Source organism: Xyrauchen texanus, chromosome 2 (genome assembly GCF_025860055.1).
Source record: "Xyrauchen texanus isolate HMW12.3.18 chromosome 2, RBS_HiC_50CHRs, whole genome shotgun sequence".
NCBI classification, from domain to species: Eukaryota; Metazoa; Chordata; class Actinopteri; order Cypriniformes; family Catostomidae; genus Xyrauchen; species Xyrauchen texanus.
The window spans coordinates 14,366,110-14,382,443 of record NC_068277.1 but is presented as its reverse complement, the minus strand read 5'-3'; the positions used below and the strand labels follow the sequence as shown (position 1 = coordinate 14,382,443).

The window sequence follows — 16,334 nt, the reverse complement described above, 5'->3', positions numbered from 1 at the left end:
AGGCAGAGCCGTGGAAGGCTAGAGGGGCGAAGCTATGGGAGACGGAGCCGTGGGTGCCTCGAGGGGTAGAGCCAAAGAAGGCAGAGCCATGGGAGGCTCGAGGGGTGAAGTCAAGGAAGCCGGAGCTGTGGAAGGCTTGAGAGGCGGAGTCAGGAAAGGTGGAGCCACAGAAGGCACGAAGGGTGGAGCCATGGGAGGCTCGAGGGGCGGAGAAATGGGAGGCAGAGCTGTGGGAGGCTTGAAGGGCGGGGCCAAGGAAGGCGGAGCCATTAAATGCTCGAGTGATGGAAGGCGGTGCCAAAGGAGGCTAGAGGGGCGAAGCCAGGAGAGGGGAGCCATGGGAGGCTCAATGGATGGGGCTAAGTAAGGCAGATCCATTGAAGGCTCAAGGGGTGGAGCCATTAGGAGGCTCGAGGGGTGGAACCTTTGGATGCTCGAGAGGCGAAGCCATTGAAGGTGGAGCCGTGGGAGGCTCAAAGGGCGAAGCCATGGAAGGCGGAGTCGTGGGAGGCTCGAGGACAGTTGGCAGCGACTGGGGAACGACCTCCGTGTAGACAGAATGTGTCTCCTTCCTGAGCAGAATGAGCGGCTGTGTGGTCCCATGGTGTTTATACTTGCATACTTTTGTTTGTACAGATGAACGTGGTACCTTCAGGCATTTGGAAATTGCTCCCAAGGATGAACCAGATTTGTGGAGGTCCACAGCTTTTTTTCTGAGGTCTTAGCTGATTTCTTTTGATTTTTACATGATGTCAAGCAAAGAGGCACTGAGTTTGAATGTAGGGCTTAAAATACATCCACAGTTACACCTCCAAATCAGTACATCTCAGAAGCTAATTGGCCTATTGTCTAAAGACTTGACATCATTTTCTGGAATTTTACAAGCTGCTTAAAGGCACAGTTAATGTATGTAAACTTCTGACCCACTGAAATTGTAGTAAATTAAAAATGAAACAATGTGACTGTAAACAATTGTTGGAAAAATTACTTGTGTCATGCACAAATTAGATATCCTAAACGACTTTCCAAAGTGTATGTAAACTTCTGACTTCAACTGTATATTCACAAGAATTTTAACCTAAACTCTTAATATCGATAAAAACAAAGTATATGACATGATTTGCGTCAACTACCTGTGACAGGGTGGGGCCGGGTCGTGATTTTACACACCCGGTCCCTTATCAGGCTAATCAAGCCTCCGAGAGGGATAAAGACCGACTGCGGACGGTGGTGCGACAGAGTGAGAGTGTTTACGGGCATCTGTCCATCTGGTTTATTTCTTCATTAAACTATTATTTATATTGTCAAGCCGGTTCTCACCTCCTCCTTTCCATTGTTCCCTGTACACTACCCAAATAGAGATTTGGATTGCTTTGTGCAGTAGCATGTCACAACACATTAGAGGCTAATGGTGAACTTATATAAACAACTATGGTTGATTGTATAAGATTGTATAAATCTTATTGAGGAATATTACTACTGCTGGTTTAAACAGTAAAAGGGACACACAAAAGACTCATGATGACTCTTTTCAAGCTATGATATTATAGTTATTAGTGCCGCCAACCCCAATGTGTGCACAGGGAAACATCATGCAATATCAGCATGCCTAATGTCACTGCTTCCTGTCCCTAATCTAATTTCTCTCACTCTCTCTCTTTCATAAAGTTATTGAGTGAGAAGATAAGTGGTGCCGAAGGGACAAAGCTTGATGACGAATTCATGGAAATGGAGCGGGTAAGAGACAAGTGGCACAAATGAGCCCCGTGCTGAAACCTTCACATCCATGATTTGATATATGATTTATACCGATCAGCCACAACATTAAGACAACCTACCTAATATTGTGTAGGTCCCACTTGTGCCACCAAAACAGTGCCAATGCTATTCTGAGATGTTATTCTTCACACAACAATTGTATAAAGCTGTTATCTGAGTTACCGTAAATGTTGTCAGACGAAACTGTCTTTGAGGTTTGAATGCTATTCTGAGATGCGAGTTGGCGCTGTTTTGGCAGTACGTGGGGGACCCACATGATATTAGGCAGGTGGTTTTAATGCTGTGGCTGATCGGAGTATGTGAGAACTATATTTACTCTTAACATCTAATCTGGTTTTGCCACTTTTACAGAAAATAGAAGTCACCAACAAGTCTGTTTTTGAGCTTATTACTAAAACCACGGAATACCTCCAACCAAACCCAGGTATAAAGATGTCCACCAAAGTTTGAGATTAATCAGAACATATAAATTATTAATGCAGTATTCATGAAAATTTCACAACTTAGTTTTAGGGCGTTTTCACACCTGGCTCGTTAGGAGCATTTGTTTCAGAACCTGGTGCATTTTCTTCCATAGTTAGATTCATTTAGGCACATGTGAACATGGCGATCTGCTCCAAAACAATCAATCTACAAACTTTGGAGCAGTTTGCTTGTGGTGAGAGTGCAATCTGATCCAATGGACCAATGAACCACACAATATCCCTATAAAACCACGAACATACCTGATGGATCTTTGGAGAAGAAATCTTTTGGTCAGCTTGTCACTGTAATTCATCATCAAGATACGGATATAGCCTTTTTGCAACTTCATTGGTCATTTAGAGGTCATTTTAGTACGATCGTTTCTCTCTTTCAGACAGTGGCAACTTTTTGACAGAGAGAGAGAGAGAGCTTTATGACCGTGAGAACAGGCATTTTTCAATGCAGAAGTAATGCATTGAATGCAGGAGTGGTGGTGGCGTAGTGGCTAAAGCACAGGGCTGTTAATCAGAAGGTCACAGGTTCAAACCCCACGGCCACCACCATTGTGTCCTTGAGCAAGGCACTTAACTCCAGGTTGCTCTGGGGGGATTGTCCCTGTAATAAGTGCACTGTAAGTCGCTTTGGATAAAAGCGTCTGCCAAATGCATAAATGTAAATGTAATGCAAAAGCAACTAATAACAAATAAAATTAACAGCAACGTAAATTTTACAACTTATATCATCCGTGTGTTGGATAATGTGTATTTGCAGTGTAACCTCTGACTGGAATGCGCGTTCTATTCCACACGGCAACACTTTTCATAAGCTTGTCATAAACAGCACTCAAAATGTGTAATTTGTATTAGGGCTGCACGATTTGGACAAAAAGTCATATTGCGATTATTTCGAAAAATATTGCAATTGCGATTTGAACTGCAATTATGATGCATGTGATTTCCACATGTTCAACTGCAAAAAGGCTGCTGGGGTTTTCACACTTGAGCCCTCTTAAAAAGAACCAAACTGAGACCTTTTTTCAGTTCAACTACAAACAAATAAATATATAAACAGTGAAACAAAGTCTTCTTCATATCCAAATGTTTCCATACACCGTGTACCTGTTTTTGTCCATTTTGTGATAGGGTCTCAGCCCACTAATCATCAACATTAGTTTTTGAAACACAGTCAACTTGAATATTTGGGATGCTCCAATCAGGATTTTAACATCCGACACTGATCTCTGTGTTACATGTAAGCTTTCTGCTCAATGTCACTATTAACTGAATTTCCCTGTTGGTAAAACCATAGTTGTTGCCTAATTTTTCTGTCAAAAATAATGTTGGTGGATTGTAATAATTCAGTATACACAAAATATAAATGTTACTCTTTATTCTAGGCCTTAAAAACTATAAACTATATAATATAAACTATTCTTTACTCTATATAAGATAGTCCTAAAGAATGAGGCTTAATGTCAAACTGAAGTTGAACTGATAACCCATTGGTGTAATTACATTTAAAGTGAAAATTTTGGTTAGTTTGTCACCATTTCATTTAATTATTTTTATTCATTATTTTATTATATTTAATTTAGCAGTGCATTATATTATAGTAACTAAATATTTAATATAGATTTATTATATGTACATTCCTTCCTTTTAATTTAGTTGGATGTTGGTAATATTAGTTCCGCTAATATTTCACTTGTTTCCGCGGGGAGTGTAATAAGTGAGGTAAACATAATACAGGAGACTGGAGGAAGAGATGTTTCTGGACTCTGCAGGTGTTACTGTTAACGCTGTTTGCTCAACAATCATTTAATAAAGATGTTTGAATTATACCCCATCTTGTATTCTGCATTATTATTATGATACCTGTGCCTTGCGGAGACTGAGATGCTGCTACAGCAGACAATAATAAAAGAACGCTTCACGCAGGACCAAACTCCGAGCAAATCTGTTACTCTAAGCATGAGAGGGAGTTGTGGAGCACAGAACCGCTCTGAAAACACTGTAATAATGCTCTAACTGAATATAGACAGGACAGAGCAGCGCAAATAAACTTTGAAGGGAGCAGACTATTTATTTATTTAATTAAATCGCAATTTAAAAATCGCACAAGGTCATATTGCGGTTTCGATTTCATTTCGATTAATTGTGCAGCCCTAATTTGTATGTAATTTTAACTGCCATATTAATGGATGATCTAAATCCCAGAACAGCGCGCATGCATTCTTACCAATAAGGGGACAGTTTGCTCACATGGGACTTTTATTGACACAGTTGTGGTCTGTTTTGAAATGTTGCCTTTTGAAAGTGAACCAAACCAAGAAGAAAATGCAACATTTTAACAGTTTAGCCCCTGTTTCTGAACAAATCAAATGAGCTACAGGTCTGAGAACACCCTTAAGCATTACCTACTAAGTAGGGTTGGGAATCGAGAATGAGTTCTGGTTAAGAACCAGAATGAAAATAACAAACAAACCCTGGAACAAAATGATGAACAGTTTTCCACCGATACAGACTGAAATCTGTACTAAAACACTTCGACAGTGTCTCCTACAGCACTATTAATTTGCTACTGATGTGAATATATAGTACAGTGCTACAGCAACAGAAATTATGTTTCAGCCGAGTGGTGAGTTAACGTTATAAATTAAATATGATTAGAGAAAGACTGGGCACGGCAAAATAATACACAAGATAAAACATTACATAGGCAATCACATCTATCTGTTGCATTGGGCTGCACAAAACAAGTCTGATTCACAAAAGAATGACTCTTATGAACCAGTTATTCTTAATGAATCAGTGAAAAAGACTCACGAATCAGTTGTGAACTCATGTGTTATCAGTTAATGTGTGCTTAAAGGGATAGTAATCCATGTATACTTGTTCATTCCATATTCAATTAAGAATCCAAAATCAGAAAAACGACTTTCATTAATCATGGGGAAAATGGCCACTGTGACACTGTGCATTTTAATAATTTGATTTCCATCTAAAAAGAAACTAAAAGAGATGAAAAATGTATTTGCACATGTGGGTGCCCTTGAAACGCCCCTTTCTTTTGACTGGCAAACCTACACTGTCTTCCCAACTGCCATGAGACAGAATTAAGTTCACAGCTGTTATATTGTTCAGATGAATTAGTCTCAGCTAATATTAAATTCTTTATTATTTATACTCCAAAACGCGCCGTGTTTATTGAAACTACACCGTCTCTCTCATCACAATGCCTATAACACACACACAACAGTAAAATGTTCACTGAATTCAGTCACTGATGAAGGTGCTTCGCCTTCGTGCTAGCCTGCTCCAGCATTAGATGTATAAATTAGTCCCTCGCTCTGTATGCCAAATGTCTTATAGTTATCATTCATCATGCCACAAAAACTGTTCTATAAATTGTGCATAAATTGCACAGGGAAACATCAGCAGCGCAGCTTATCAGTTCTGGGCACAGCTGGCTAGTCCATACTGCACTGAAGAATCAGATGCAGTTCGGTATGGCATTTGCAGTTAGGGTGGCTGATGTCCTGATAATACCGGGACTGTCACGATTTTACAAACTGTGTACCACGTCCTGATAATTATTGCTTAAAATAAACATTTTAAATGGGCATCGCTGTTTCGTGCTTTGTCTAACAAGAGAAACCAGTAGAGCAATGAAAGAATCGCTCTCTGCAATTTCATTAACCTACCCTGGCTATATTGCATTTTATCTAAATGCAAACATTACCATAATTCTCAGTTATTTTAGCCAAATACCTGTTAACTGAGCTGCTTCATTTGGGTTTATTGTCATTTTATATATTGCAGTGCTATGAACAACATAAAATGCTTTTCAAGAAATACATACTCTAAAAAGCATCAAAGCATACAGATGAAGTTATAGGCTGCATTCATGGCAGAGAATCATAACAGTTACAACAGTAAATGTTACCGTTCGCTCTCATGTAAGCATTCATGTAAGCCTGTTTCTTTACAGTGGACATGCTACAGGTTTATGCTTCTGTAGTCTTGTGGATTTAGTGTTATTTTCTGTAATATTAACTGTTTACAATTTACTGTTACTGTTATAGTGAACTGTTATTCTGTCTCATGGCATTGAGGAATAACAGACTAATCAATCAAAAGAAAGGGCCGTTTAAGGGCCACCCACATATGCTAATTAATTTTTCACCTCTTTTAGTTTCTTTTTAGATGGAAAATCAAATTATTAAAACGCATAGTGTCCTCTGGCCATTTTTCTAATTAACAATTTTTAACTTGAGCATAAAATCGTAAAATAAAAACAAGTTGTTATTTGTTTCTTAATATTGGTTTTGTAAATGATTCATGAAATAACAAGTTGTTTTTGGTTTGGATTCTCAATTGAATATGGAATGAACGAATGATACACAGATTGATTATTTACCCAAAAATGAAAATTATTGTATTATTTACTCATCCTCATGTCATCACTAATGTCTATGACTTTCTTTCTTCTAATGAACACAAACGAAGATTTTCAGAAGAATGTATGGAGCTACAGAGCTGAGACAATGCAATTGAATGGTGGCCACAACTTTGAAGGGTCAAAAATCACATAAATGCAGCATAAAAATAATCCATAAGATTCCAGTGGTTTAAACAAATCATAAGAAGCGATATAATAGTGTGGGTGAGAAACAGATCAATATTTAAGCCCTTTATTACCATAAATCTCCAATTTCTCTTCCACATTCTTCTTTTGTTTTTTGACGATTCACATTCTTCATGCATATTGCCACCTATTGAGAAGGGAGGAGAATTTATAGTAAAAAAGGACTTAAATATTGATCTGTTTCTCACCCACACCTATCATATCTCTTTCTAAGGTTTGTATTTAACCACTAGAGTCAAATAGATTACTTGTATTCTTCCTTTATATGCTTTTTTAACCTTCAAAGTTCTGGCCACCATTCACATGCATTATATGGACCTTCAGAGATTCTTCTAAAAATCTTTGTTTGTGTTCTGCAGATGAAAAAAGTCATAACATATCTGAGATGGCATGAGGGTAAGTAAATGATGAGAGAATTTTCAATTTTGGGAGAACTATCCATTTAAGACTTGTGTGAATTAAATTATTGTCATTACTGACTATTAGTTGTTCAAATATATATTTGTAGTGAAAGATGCCTCAAAATATATCCTAAAAATACTAAAAGATTCCCTAATACAATCAGAATTGCCAAGTATAATTGGAACCAGAATTGTTACACTCCTTATGATTCCCAACTCTACTACTGAATTACTGAGATTTCACAGTCAAGAACAAATTTTTGCAGCGTTATTATTTATGACTTGGTCACATGTATATCGTGTACATCTTAACACAGCATCAAGAGCCAAATTGGGAATGCTCAACACCGTTTCTAAAATCAGAGGGCAGGTGAAGACAACGGGTTATCCTCAAACTGAAGGACTTCTAGGAGACTGCATGCTGCGATATGGACGAGAACTGGGGGAGGAGTCCACTTTTGGTAGAGTTTGCACATACCGACAATCAAGTGCAAACTTGCACAGATACTTTCGGAAATCCTGCTGCAATGCAATGGAATGCTCCCACTGTCTCATAGTCTCTCTCTCTTTCTCACACTCTTTTTGAGTCACACAACCTCAATTTCCCATTGTGCATTGTGAAATGTATTTCTTGTATTATGATAGTCCTCACATTTGAACACAACTCTGACACCTTGTGGTGTTTCTTTAAAGTCTCTATGGTCAATTTCATCATGTTGTTTTTCTGTACTGTAACATCATTTATGGCTGGGTGGTATGACGATATACACTGTGCCACGGTAAAAAGTAGTCTTTCTCTATCATTCATTAGGCTCAACATGAAGCGGAATTAAGTTGTTTATGTTTGTAGGGCAATGTTGCAACTTGTCATATTAATAGAGAATTCAGTTGTATGAATGGTCACAAGTTTGCAATGTGGCTCATCCAATCAGAATTTAGAGTTGGACACATTATTTGTTTCATAATGTTAGTTTTATGGTTTTGAATACTTTGTATTTAACTCAGGTCAGGAGTTACACAAAGTGAAGCCGTTTTTGTGCTGATGGAAAAATTATTTAATCTTTTGACTTGCGTCCATCAAGTTAAAAATAAATTGAGAAAATAATCAAATCAAATTAAGTACCTTTCATTTGTAAAGTATTTCATTCACTGAATTGACCAATAATAGGCATTACCACATGGGTATTTAATATGCAATATAAAAAATGTTTCATTGACTGTCTAACAAAATAACTATACCATTACCATTATTTACAGTATAATGTCTTCATACCGTGATATAAGATTCAGTCATACCACCCCTACCATCATGTCTGCACAATCCTGCAGGTGTATCGCTTATTAATTCATAATGAAATACTTCATTATTTTTACAGTCATATGGAAGTCAGAGTGTTTCATTGGTGATATTCAAAACTGAATAACACATGAACTAATGCTGTTGTGTGTACATGTTGTTCTCAGGGTCTGCACTGGTGAACATTGGTGAAGCCATGAAACAGATGGCTGATATTAAAGACGCCCTCGATATCAATGTGAAACAGAACTTCATCGATCCACTGCAGACTCTACAAGACAAAGATCTCAAAGAGATTGTGGTACAACACGGTGTCATTTTCGCTTATTAATATTTCATTTTAAACTTACATTTTTACTTTTTACATTTAACAAAATGTATCCCTAAAGAAATGGATAGTACTTCAAAAAAATCTGTTTAAAATGATGTCCACTCACATGAGCTGGGATAGTTCACCCAAAACTGAAAATTCTCTCATCAGTCATGCCATCCCAGATATACATGACTTTCTTTCTTCTGCTGAACACAAACAAAGGTTTTTAGAAGAATATCTCAGCTCTGTAAGTCTATAAAACGCATGTGAATGGTGATCAGCACTTTAAAGCTCTCAAAAGCACAGACAATCATAGTAAAAGGAACACATATGACTTCAGTGTTTAAATTAATGTCTTCCGAAACAATACGATCGCTTTTGGTGAGAAACAGATCAATGTTTAAGTCCTTTTCACTATAATTGTTTACTTCCTGTAACTATCCAATGCTAGCCCATGGGGGGATCCAGTTCACGCAGCCTCTCGTGTGACGTAAGCACGCTGGCATGTTCATATGAATGCAAAACCAATGAAGCTTGTGAACGGTTCTCTTGTAAACAAATTGATCTGAACGTACCAATCGGCTTACATCACACGAGAGGCTGAGTGAGCTGGATCCCTTCATGGATTTGTGAGCAATGGATTTGCAGACACTTCAATATAGGGTTGCAACACAGAAATGTATTATTTAGTTAATTTTCATCACTAAACTTCTGTCAGTTCCAAAGTCTACCAACAGCCTTTTCAATGGTTAATAAATTTATATATATATATATATATATTATATATATATATATATATATATATATATATATATATATATATATATATATATATATATATATATATATATATATATATATATATATATATATATATATCATACACACACACACACACACACACACACACACTACTGGTCAAAGTTTTTGAAACACTTACTCATTCTTTATAAATGAGTCCCTAGTTAATTTTATTTAAAAATATTTTTTACATTGTAGAATAATAGTAAAGTCATCAAAACAATGGAATAACATAAATGAAACTATGGGAATTATGTTGTGACTAAACAAAATCCAAAATAAATAAAAATTGTGTTATATTTTAGCATCTTCATAGTAGTCACCCTTTGCCTAGTATTTGCGACATGTACTCTTGACATTTTCTCAACCAACTTCTTGGGGTATCACCCTGGGATGTTTTTTAAACATCTAAATGCTGGGTACTTATTGGTAAATGGTCTGCACTTATATAGTGCTTTATTAACCTTACCCGTTTTCAAAGCGCTTTACACTGTGACTCATTCACCCATTCACTCACACACCAATGATGGCAGAGCTGCCATACAAGGCGCTAGAGCAATTAGGAGCAATTTGGTGTTCAGTTTCTTGCCCAAGGACACTATGGCATGTGGAGTGGGCCAGGAATCGAACCGCCAACCCTGCGCCAACCCTGCGATTAGCCGCCCTGCCTATTGGCTTCTTTTCTTTATTATTTGGTCCAAGTAATCAAGTTCAATTTTTTTTATAAAATTTTAGTTTTTTAATGAAGTCAATTAATATGGTGACACAAATATAATTTTGTCTACAAAACTAATTTCAAACATTTAAGCATACGCCTTCAGATCAAAAGATTTTTAAGATCATGAGAAACATTTCATTCAAGTGTTTCAAAACTTTTGACCTGTAGTGTGTATGTGTATATATATATATATATATATATATATATATATATATATATATATATATATAATGTATAAATATATGTATATATAAATATATGTATTTTAAATTATTATGTATTATTTATTTTATTAACTAATGAAATGCCTTTTTATAGTGAATTTTGAGCATTATATTGGACATCAGCCATCTCAGTCTCTAAGTACCGGTAACTTCTTTGGCGATTGAAAAACCCACATTGGTCGACCACTATTTAAAAACACTTCCCGATAAACACTTGTATCTTTACTATGTATTCTTTATCATTACTACTTTCTACATTTTAGTAGATGAATAGTCAACTAAATGGAAAAAATCCTGCACACTATCCCGGCTAGCAAAAAAGTATCAACAATTATTAAGCAACGTTTCGCTTGTGTCCTACGCACCTATCGATTGCTTCTCAGGCGTGCAAGGTTAGTCGTTTATTGAGTAGATGAATAGTGAAATCATTAAAACTATGAAACAAGACACATTGAAGTATGGGAATAATGTACTGAGTAAACATTTTTAAGTCTTATATTTTAGCTTTTTCAAAGTAGCTACCCTTTGCCTTCAGCACATTCTCTCAACTACTTACAGTTGTCTGCCTAGGATCCTTTTGATTCAATATTGAATAATTTCCCATGTATGCTGCACACTTGGATGCTTTTCCTTCAGGATTCGGTCCAACTCTTTTAAAAGAAATTCATACATAGACAATTACAATATTTTTATACAATTATTTTTAGGCATTTGAGAGGTTTTTAACATCACAAGAAACATAAACTCTTATCTTTTGAAAGGTGGAAGTGTTTGATGTTAGAATATAATTTTTGAAAAGTAATTTTAAAGCATACTGTGTTTCTCTAATAGCAACATCTGAAGAAACTGGAGGGTCGACGGTTAGACTTTGACTATAAGAAGAAGCGTCAGGGCAAGATCCCTGATGAAGAGGTCCAACAAGCGGTGGAGAAGTTTGAGGAATCCAAAGAACTTGCTGAGAGGAGCATGTTCAACTTTTTGGAGAATGATGTAAGTGAAAACTAAAAACAAGTAAAACAATTAAAAAGTAATAACTGTTATGCTTTTTTCCCCTTTTAGTTTGATTGGTTTTATTTTTTACTTTTAACCAAGTGGTATCAAGGTGATTTCTTTAGTGAATGTATGAAGTCAGTCACCCTCAAGTTCACACATGTCCTAACAGAGTAACCATTTGTGGAGTTCAGCACAGTAACCATGGGCAGGTTTCACTGACATCTGACAACCAGAAAATGTCCAAATAATTATTGTCTTTATTTAAACAGCATATCTAATGCTTTGATTTAAAATAAAACAAAATATTTTTGTAAAATGTTTTGTCTAAAAAGTGCTTGTGCAGTCTTCTTGAAAAAATAAATGGTACTCAGTTTAATATTTTGTTGTTGGTAACACTTTACAATAAGGTTCCATTCGTTAGCCTTAGTTAATGCATTAGGTATATCATGAACTAACAATGAAAAATTTACTTTTTTAATGTTAGTTAATAAAAATACAATTGTTCATTATTATTTCATGTTAGTTCATAGTGCATAAACTATATGTTAACATATACAACTTTGGATTTTAAATGTTTATTAGTGTACTTTATGTTGAAATGTATATTTACAAAGATTAATAAACTCTTGTGATGAGGAAGAGGGCGTAGCTGGGCCATAACGATGGACACCCAGTGCTAAATCAGCCCAGTCAGCGGGAGAGGGATAAAGAGGAGCCGGGGATTCCAGTTTGAGAGAGAGACGCACGTGGCCACTGTGTGTGTTTATGTTTGTTTAAATTCAGTCCTGTCATTAAAGTTTACGTTGATTGCTCAGCCGGTTCCCACCTCCTCCTTGCCCATTCTTTACACGTTACATTGTTGCTGAAACCCTGGAAGGAGGAGAGATGTGCTGTCGTGGAGTCCTCGCCACTGCCGTCCGCCAGGGGATGGAGGAGTTGCTGCCGGCCACCAGGAGTCAGAGGAACCACTGCCATCCACCAGGAAGGGGAGGAGTTGTTCTATCCACCAGAGTTTGGAGGACTTGCTGCTGTCCGCCAGGGAAGGAGCAGCTGTCAACGGCCAGTGGACAGAGGACCGGCAAGTTTTTCCCTCTCTCGGTCTCTCCACCTTGCTCTTTCCCTATCCCCTCTCCCTCCCCTCATCACTCCCAGTGCCCCAGAGAGGCGGGGAAGACCTGCCGGCAGTAGGATGGCCGGAAGGGCAACACCTCCCCTCCAGGAAGGGAGGGGAGTACGTCATGCCTAAGGTTTCCCCGGCCTGAATTGGGTGGTGATGGAGTGTGACGAGGAGGAAGGCGGGGCCAGGCCGTAACGATGGATGCCCGGCGCTGAATCAGCCCAGTCAGCGGGAGAGGGATAAAGAGGAGCCTGGAACGCCAGTTTGAGAGAGAGCGACACGTGGCCGCTGTGTGTGTGTGTGTGTGTGTGTGTTTGTTTAAATTAAGTTTTGTCATTAAAGTTTACGTTGATTGCTCAGCCGGTTCCCGCTTCTTCCTTGCCCATCCTTTACAAGTTACAACTCTGTAAAATGATTTTTCTTTGTTAGTTCATGTGAACTAATGTCGTTAACGAATGTTAACAAATGGAACCTTATTGTAAAGTGTTACCTTGCTGTCTGATGCATTTACATTTTAAAGTTTGGCTTTAAGTGACCTAATACTTCATGGGACAAATTTATATATAATCTGTTTGTACTGTTTGTGTATAGTATGGTACAGTGAATATTGCATATTTCACACACTGCCCCATATATATTGTATAGTCTACAGCTTTTTCTAACAGCCCAGCTGTGTGACAACACAGTCTTGAGTCTAAACCTGTGGTCAACGTCATGTCTTTCACCCACCTGTAGGTGGAGCAAGTGAGTCAGTTATCAGCTCTGATTGAGGCTGCGCTGGACTACCATCGGCAGTCTTTAGAGGTCCTGGAGGACCTAAACAGCAAACTACAGAACAGGTTTCTGCATACGCACTTGCAATTTCTGTTTGTCTTTTTTGTTCACTAGTTTGGGTCCTTTAGAAATTTTGGGTGATTTCTAACAGGCAATCACATTTTGTTATGTGTCATCAAAGTGTCATCAGAAATGAGGATTTCTTGCTGAAATGTAATTGGGTTAATTGACATACACTGATCAGCCACAACATTAAAACCACTGACAGGTGAAGTGAATAACATTTATTATCTTGTCACAATGGCACCTGCCAAGAGGTGGTATATATTAGGCAGCAAGTGAACAGTCAGTTCTTGAATTTCATATGATGGAAGCAGGAAAATGGGCATTCGTATGGATCTGAGTGACTTTGACAAGGACCAAATTGTGATGGCTAGACGACTGGGTCAGAGCATCTCCAAAACGGCAGGTCTTGTGGGGTGTTCCCGGTATGCAGTGGTTAGTTCCTACCAAAAGTGGTCCAAGGAAATATCAACCGGTGAACTGGCAACAGGGTCATGCACTATCGTGCATTGATGCACATGGGGAGCGAAGGCTAGCCCCTCTGGTCCGATCCCACAGAAGAGCTACTGCAGCACAAATTGCTGAAAAATTAATGCTGGCCATGATAGAAAGGTGTCAGTCTACACAGTGCATCACAGCTTGCTGCGTATGGTGCTGCGTAGCCACAGATCTGTCAGAGTGCCCATGCTGATTCCTGTCCACTGCCGAAAGTGTGTACGTGAGCATCAGAACTGCACCATGGAGCAATGGAAGAAGGTGGCCTGGTCTGATGAATCAGGTTTTCTTTTAGATCATGTGGCCGGATGGTGCGTGTGCATTGTTTACCTGGGGAAGAGATGGCAACAGGATGCATTATAGAAAGAAGGCAGGCCGGTGGAGGCAGTGTGATGCTCTGGGCAATGTTCTGCTGGGAATCCTTGGGTCCTGGCATTCATGTGGATGTTACTTTGACACGTACCACCTACCTAAAGATTGTTGCAGACCACGTACACTCCTTCATGGCAACGGTATTCCCAGATGGCAGTGACCTCTTTCAGCAGGATAATATGCCCTGCCACACTGCAAAAATTGTTCAGGAATGGGATGAGGAACATGACAAAGAGTTCAAGGTGTTGACTTGGCCTCCAAATTCCCCAGATCTCAATTCTATTGAGCATTTATGGGATGTGCAGGACCAAAAATTCTGATCCATGGAGGCCCCACCTCGCAACTTACTGGACTTAAAGGATCTGCTGCTGATGTCTTGGTGCCAGATACCACAGGAGAACGTCACAGGTCTTGTGGAGTACATGCCTCGACTGTTCAGAACTGATTTGGAACATGAGGGGGATCTACACGATATTAGGCAAGTGGTTTTAATGTTGTGGCTGATTGGTGTCTATCGACATCTGCTCTCACAGGATAGCTACAGCAAGCAGTCGACCCAAGAAAGAGTTCAAGCCAAAGTCGATCTTGTCAAGTTTGGAGACAGTTGAGAACACCCAGCACAACGGGCTGTCCTACACATCATCAGTCAAGAGCACAGGTATCATACTGTAGACTAGAGGAATTTCACACAGAAATTCATTAGTATATGACTCGATGATCTGCACTTTTTGTCACACATATGCAAGAGAAATTATTTCATAATAACAAAAGTATACATATACATACTGTATGTCCACATCCATACATATATTGTTGCTTCTATGGTTTTCGTTCATGCTTTTTTAAATTTATTTATTATTAATTTAGAACCATGTTCAGATGTGGTTATCATTGTTTGTTGCTCACATATTCCATGACATCTTTGCAGATATCCAAGTCAAAAGCACTGTTAATGGAAAAAGTAGGTGTTAAATGTTCTATTATGTATATTAGAGCTGTCAAAATTAACACGTTAACGCATGTGATTAATTAAAAAATGTTTAACACATTAATTATTAGCATTTACTAATTATTAGCATAATTATCTAGCAGTTTTACTAGTTGTCTCAGTGAAAATGGACCCCATTGTATAATATCTCCATGAGCAAATATTGTACAGAGCAAAACTTGTACATCTATCACATGATTGCTTGTGGTTGTAACATTCATCAACTGTGTGCGAGTGTGTGTTTGCTGGATCATGTGCATATGTGTCTGGCTCTCATGTTTGTTTTTTTTGTTTTTTATCTCAGCTGATCAGTTCACCCACAAAACAACCATGACTTCAACATGGCCTGAAGGCCCCAATGGTAATAGCAAACATGAGTATCATCCACACGTCTCAAGTGGTCTCATGCCAAGAGTCACTTAATCTGTGCACTTTCTGCTCTGATTATGGGTGAAAATCTACAGAATGTATTAAAGGGAATACCTTTCCCAAACATTAAAAAAACAAAGAATTGTGCCGTTATTTACTCGCACAATGATGGGTGTTTGAATTCTGTGGATTCTGAGGTTTTGTTGGTGATTCGCTGGGGTAGATTCTGTGGGGGCCCACTCATGCTGTCAGTGCCCAGTCCAGAGTCCACTAATCAGCCCCCAAATTCATTTATTCCAGGATTTTCCATTACTACCACATAACCATCCTCTCAATAACCCTGGGGCACATTCCCTTCAGTAATTCTGGCTGGATGTGAAGATAATCAGTGAATAATAATTTTCTTTCTGTTACTCGCACAAAATTATCATATGATATAGCAGATGCGTCGTATGGACAACTTTTATGATGCTTTTTTAAACTATTATGTTAAATACTAATTTAATCCATGCTTTCTG

General features: G+C 38.2%; 1 protein-coding gene across 3 annotated transcripts in view; it reads left to right on the top strand.

Moving 5' to 3' along the window:
• Window positions 1–16,334, top strand: part of LOC127658532 (endophilin-A3-like) — a 63,897-nt gene that overhangs the window by 32,837 nt on the left and 14,726 nt on the right. For 2 of the 3 annotated variants that reach the window (XM_052147886.1, XM_052147868.1), the window contains exons 2-10: window positions 1,669–1,737; window positions 2,131–2,203; window positions 7,610–7,753; window positions 8,757–8,890; window positions 11,477–11,635; window positions 13,491–13,594; window positions 14,993–15,117; window positions 15,388–15,420; window positions 15,752–15,808. In XM_052147886.1, the coding sequence (XP_052003846.1) occupies window positions 1,669–1,737; window positions 2,131–2,203; window positions 7,610–7,753; window positions 8,757–8,890; window positions 11,477–11,635; window positions 13,491–13,594; window positions 14,993–15,117; window positions 15,388–15,420; window positions 15,752–15,808 (898 nt within the window). The remainder of the gene's footprint in view (window positions 1–1,668; window positions 1,738–2,130; window positions 2,204–7,609; window positions 7,754–8,756; window positions 8,891–11,476; window positions 11,636–13,490; window positions 13,595–14,992; window positions 15,118–15,387; window positions 15,421–15,751; window positions 15,809–16,334) is intronic. The other variant, XM_052147877.1, reaches the window with a different exon arrangement.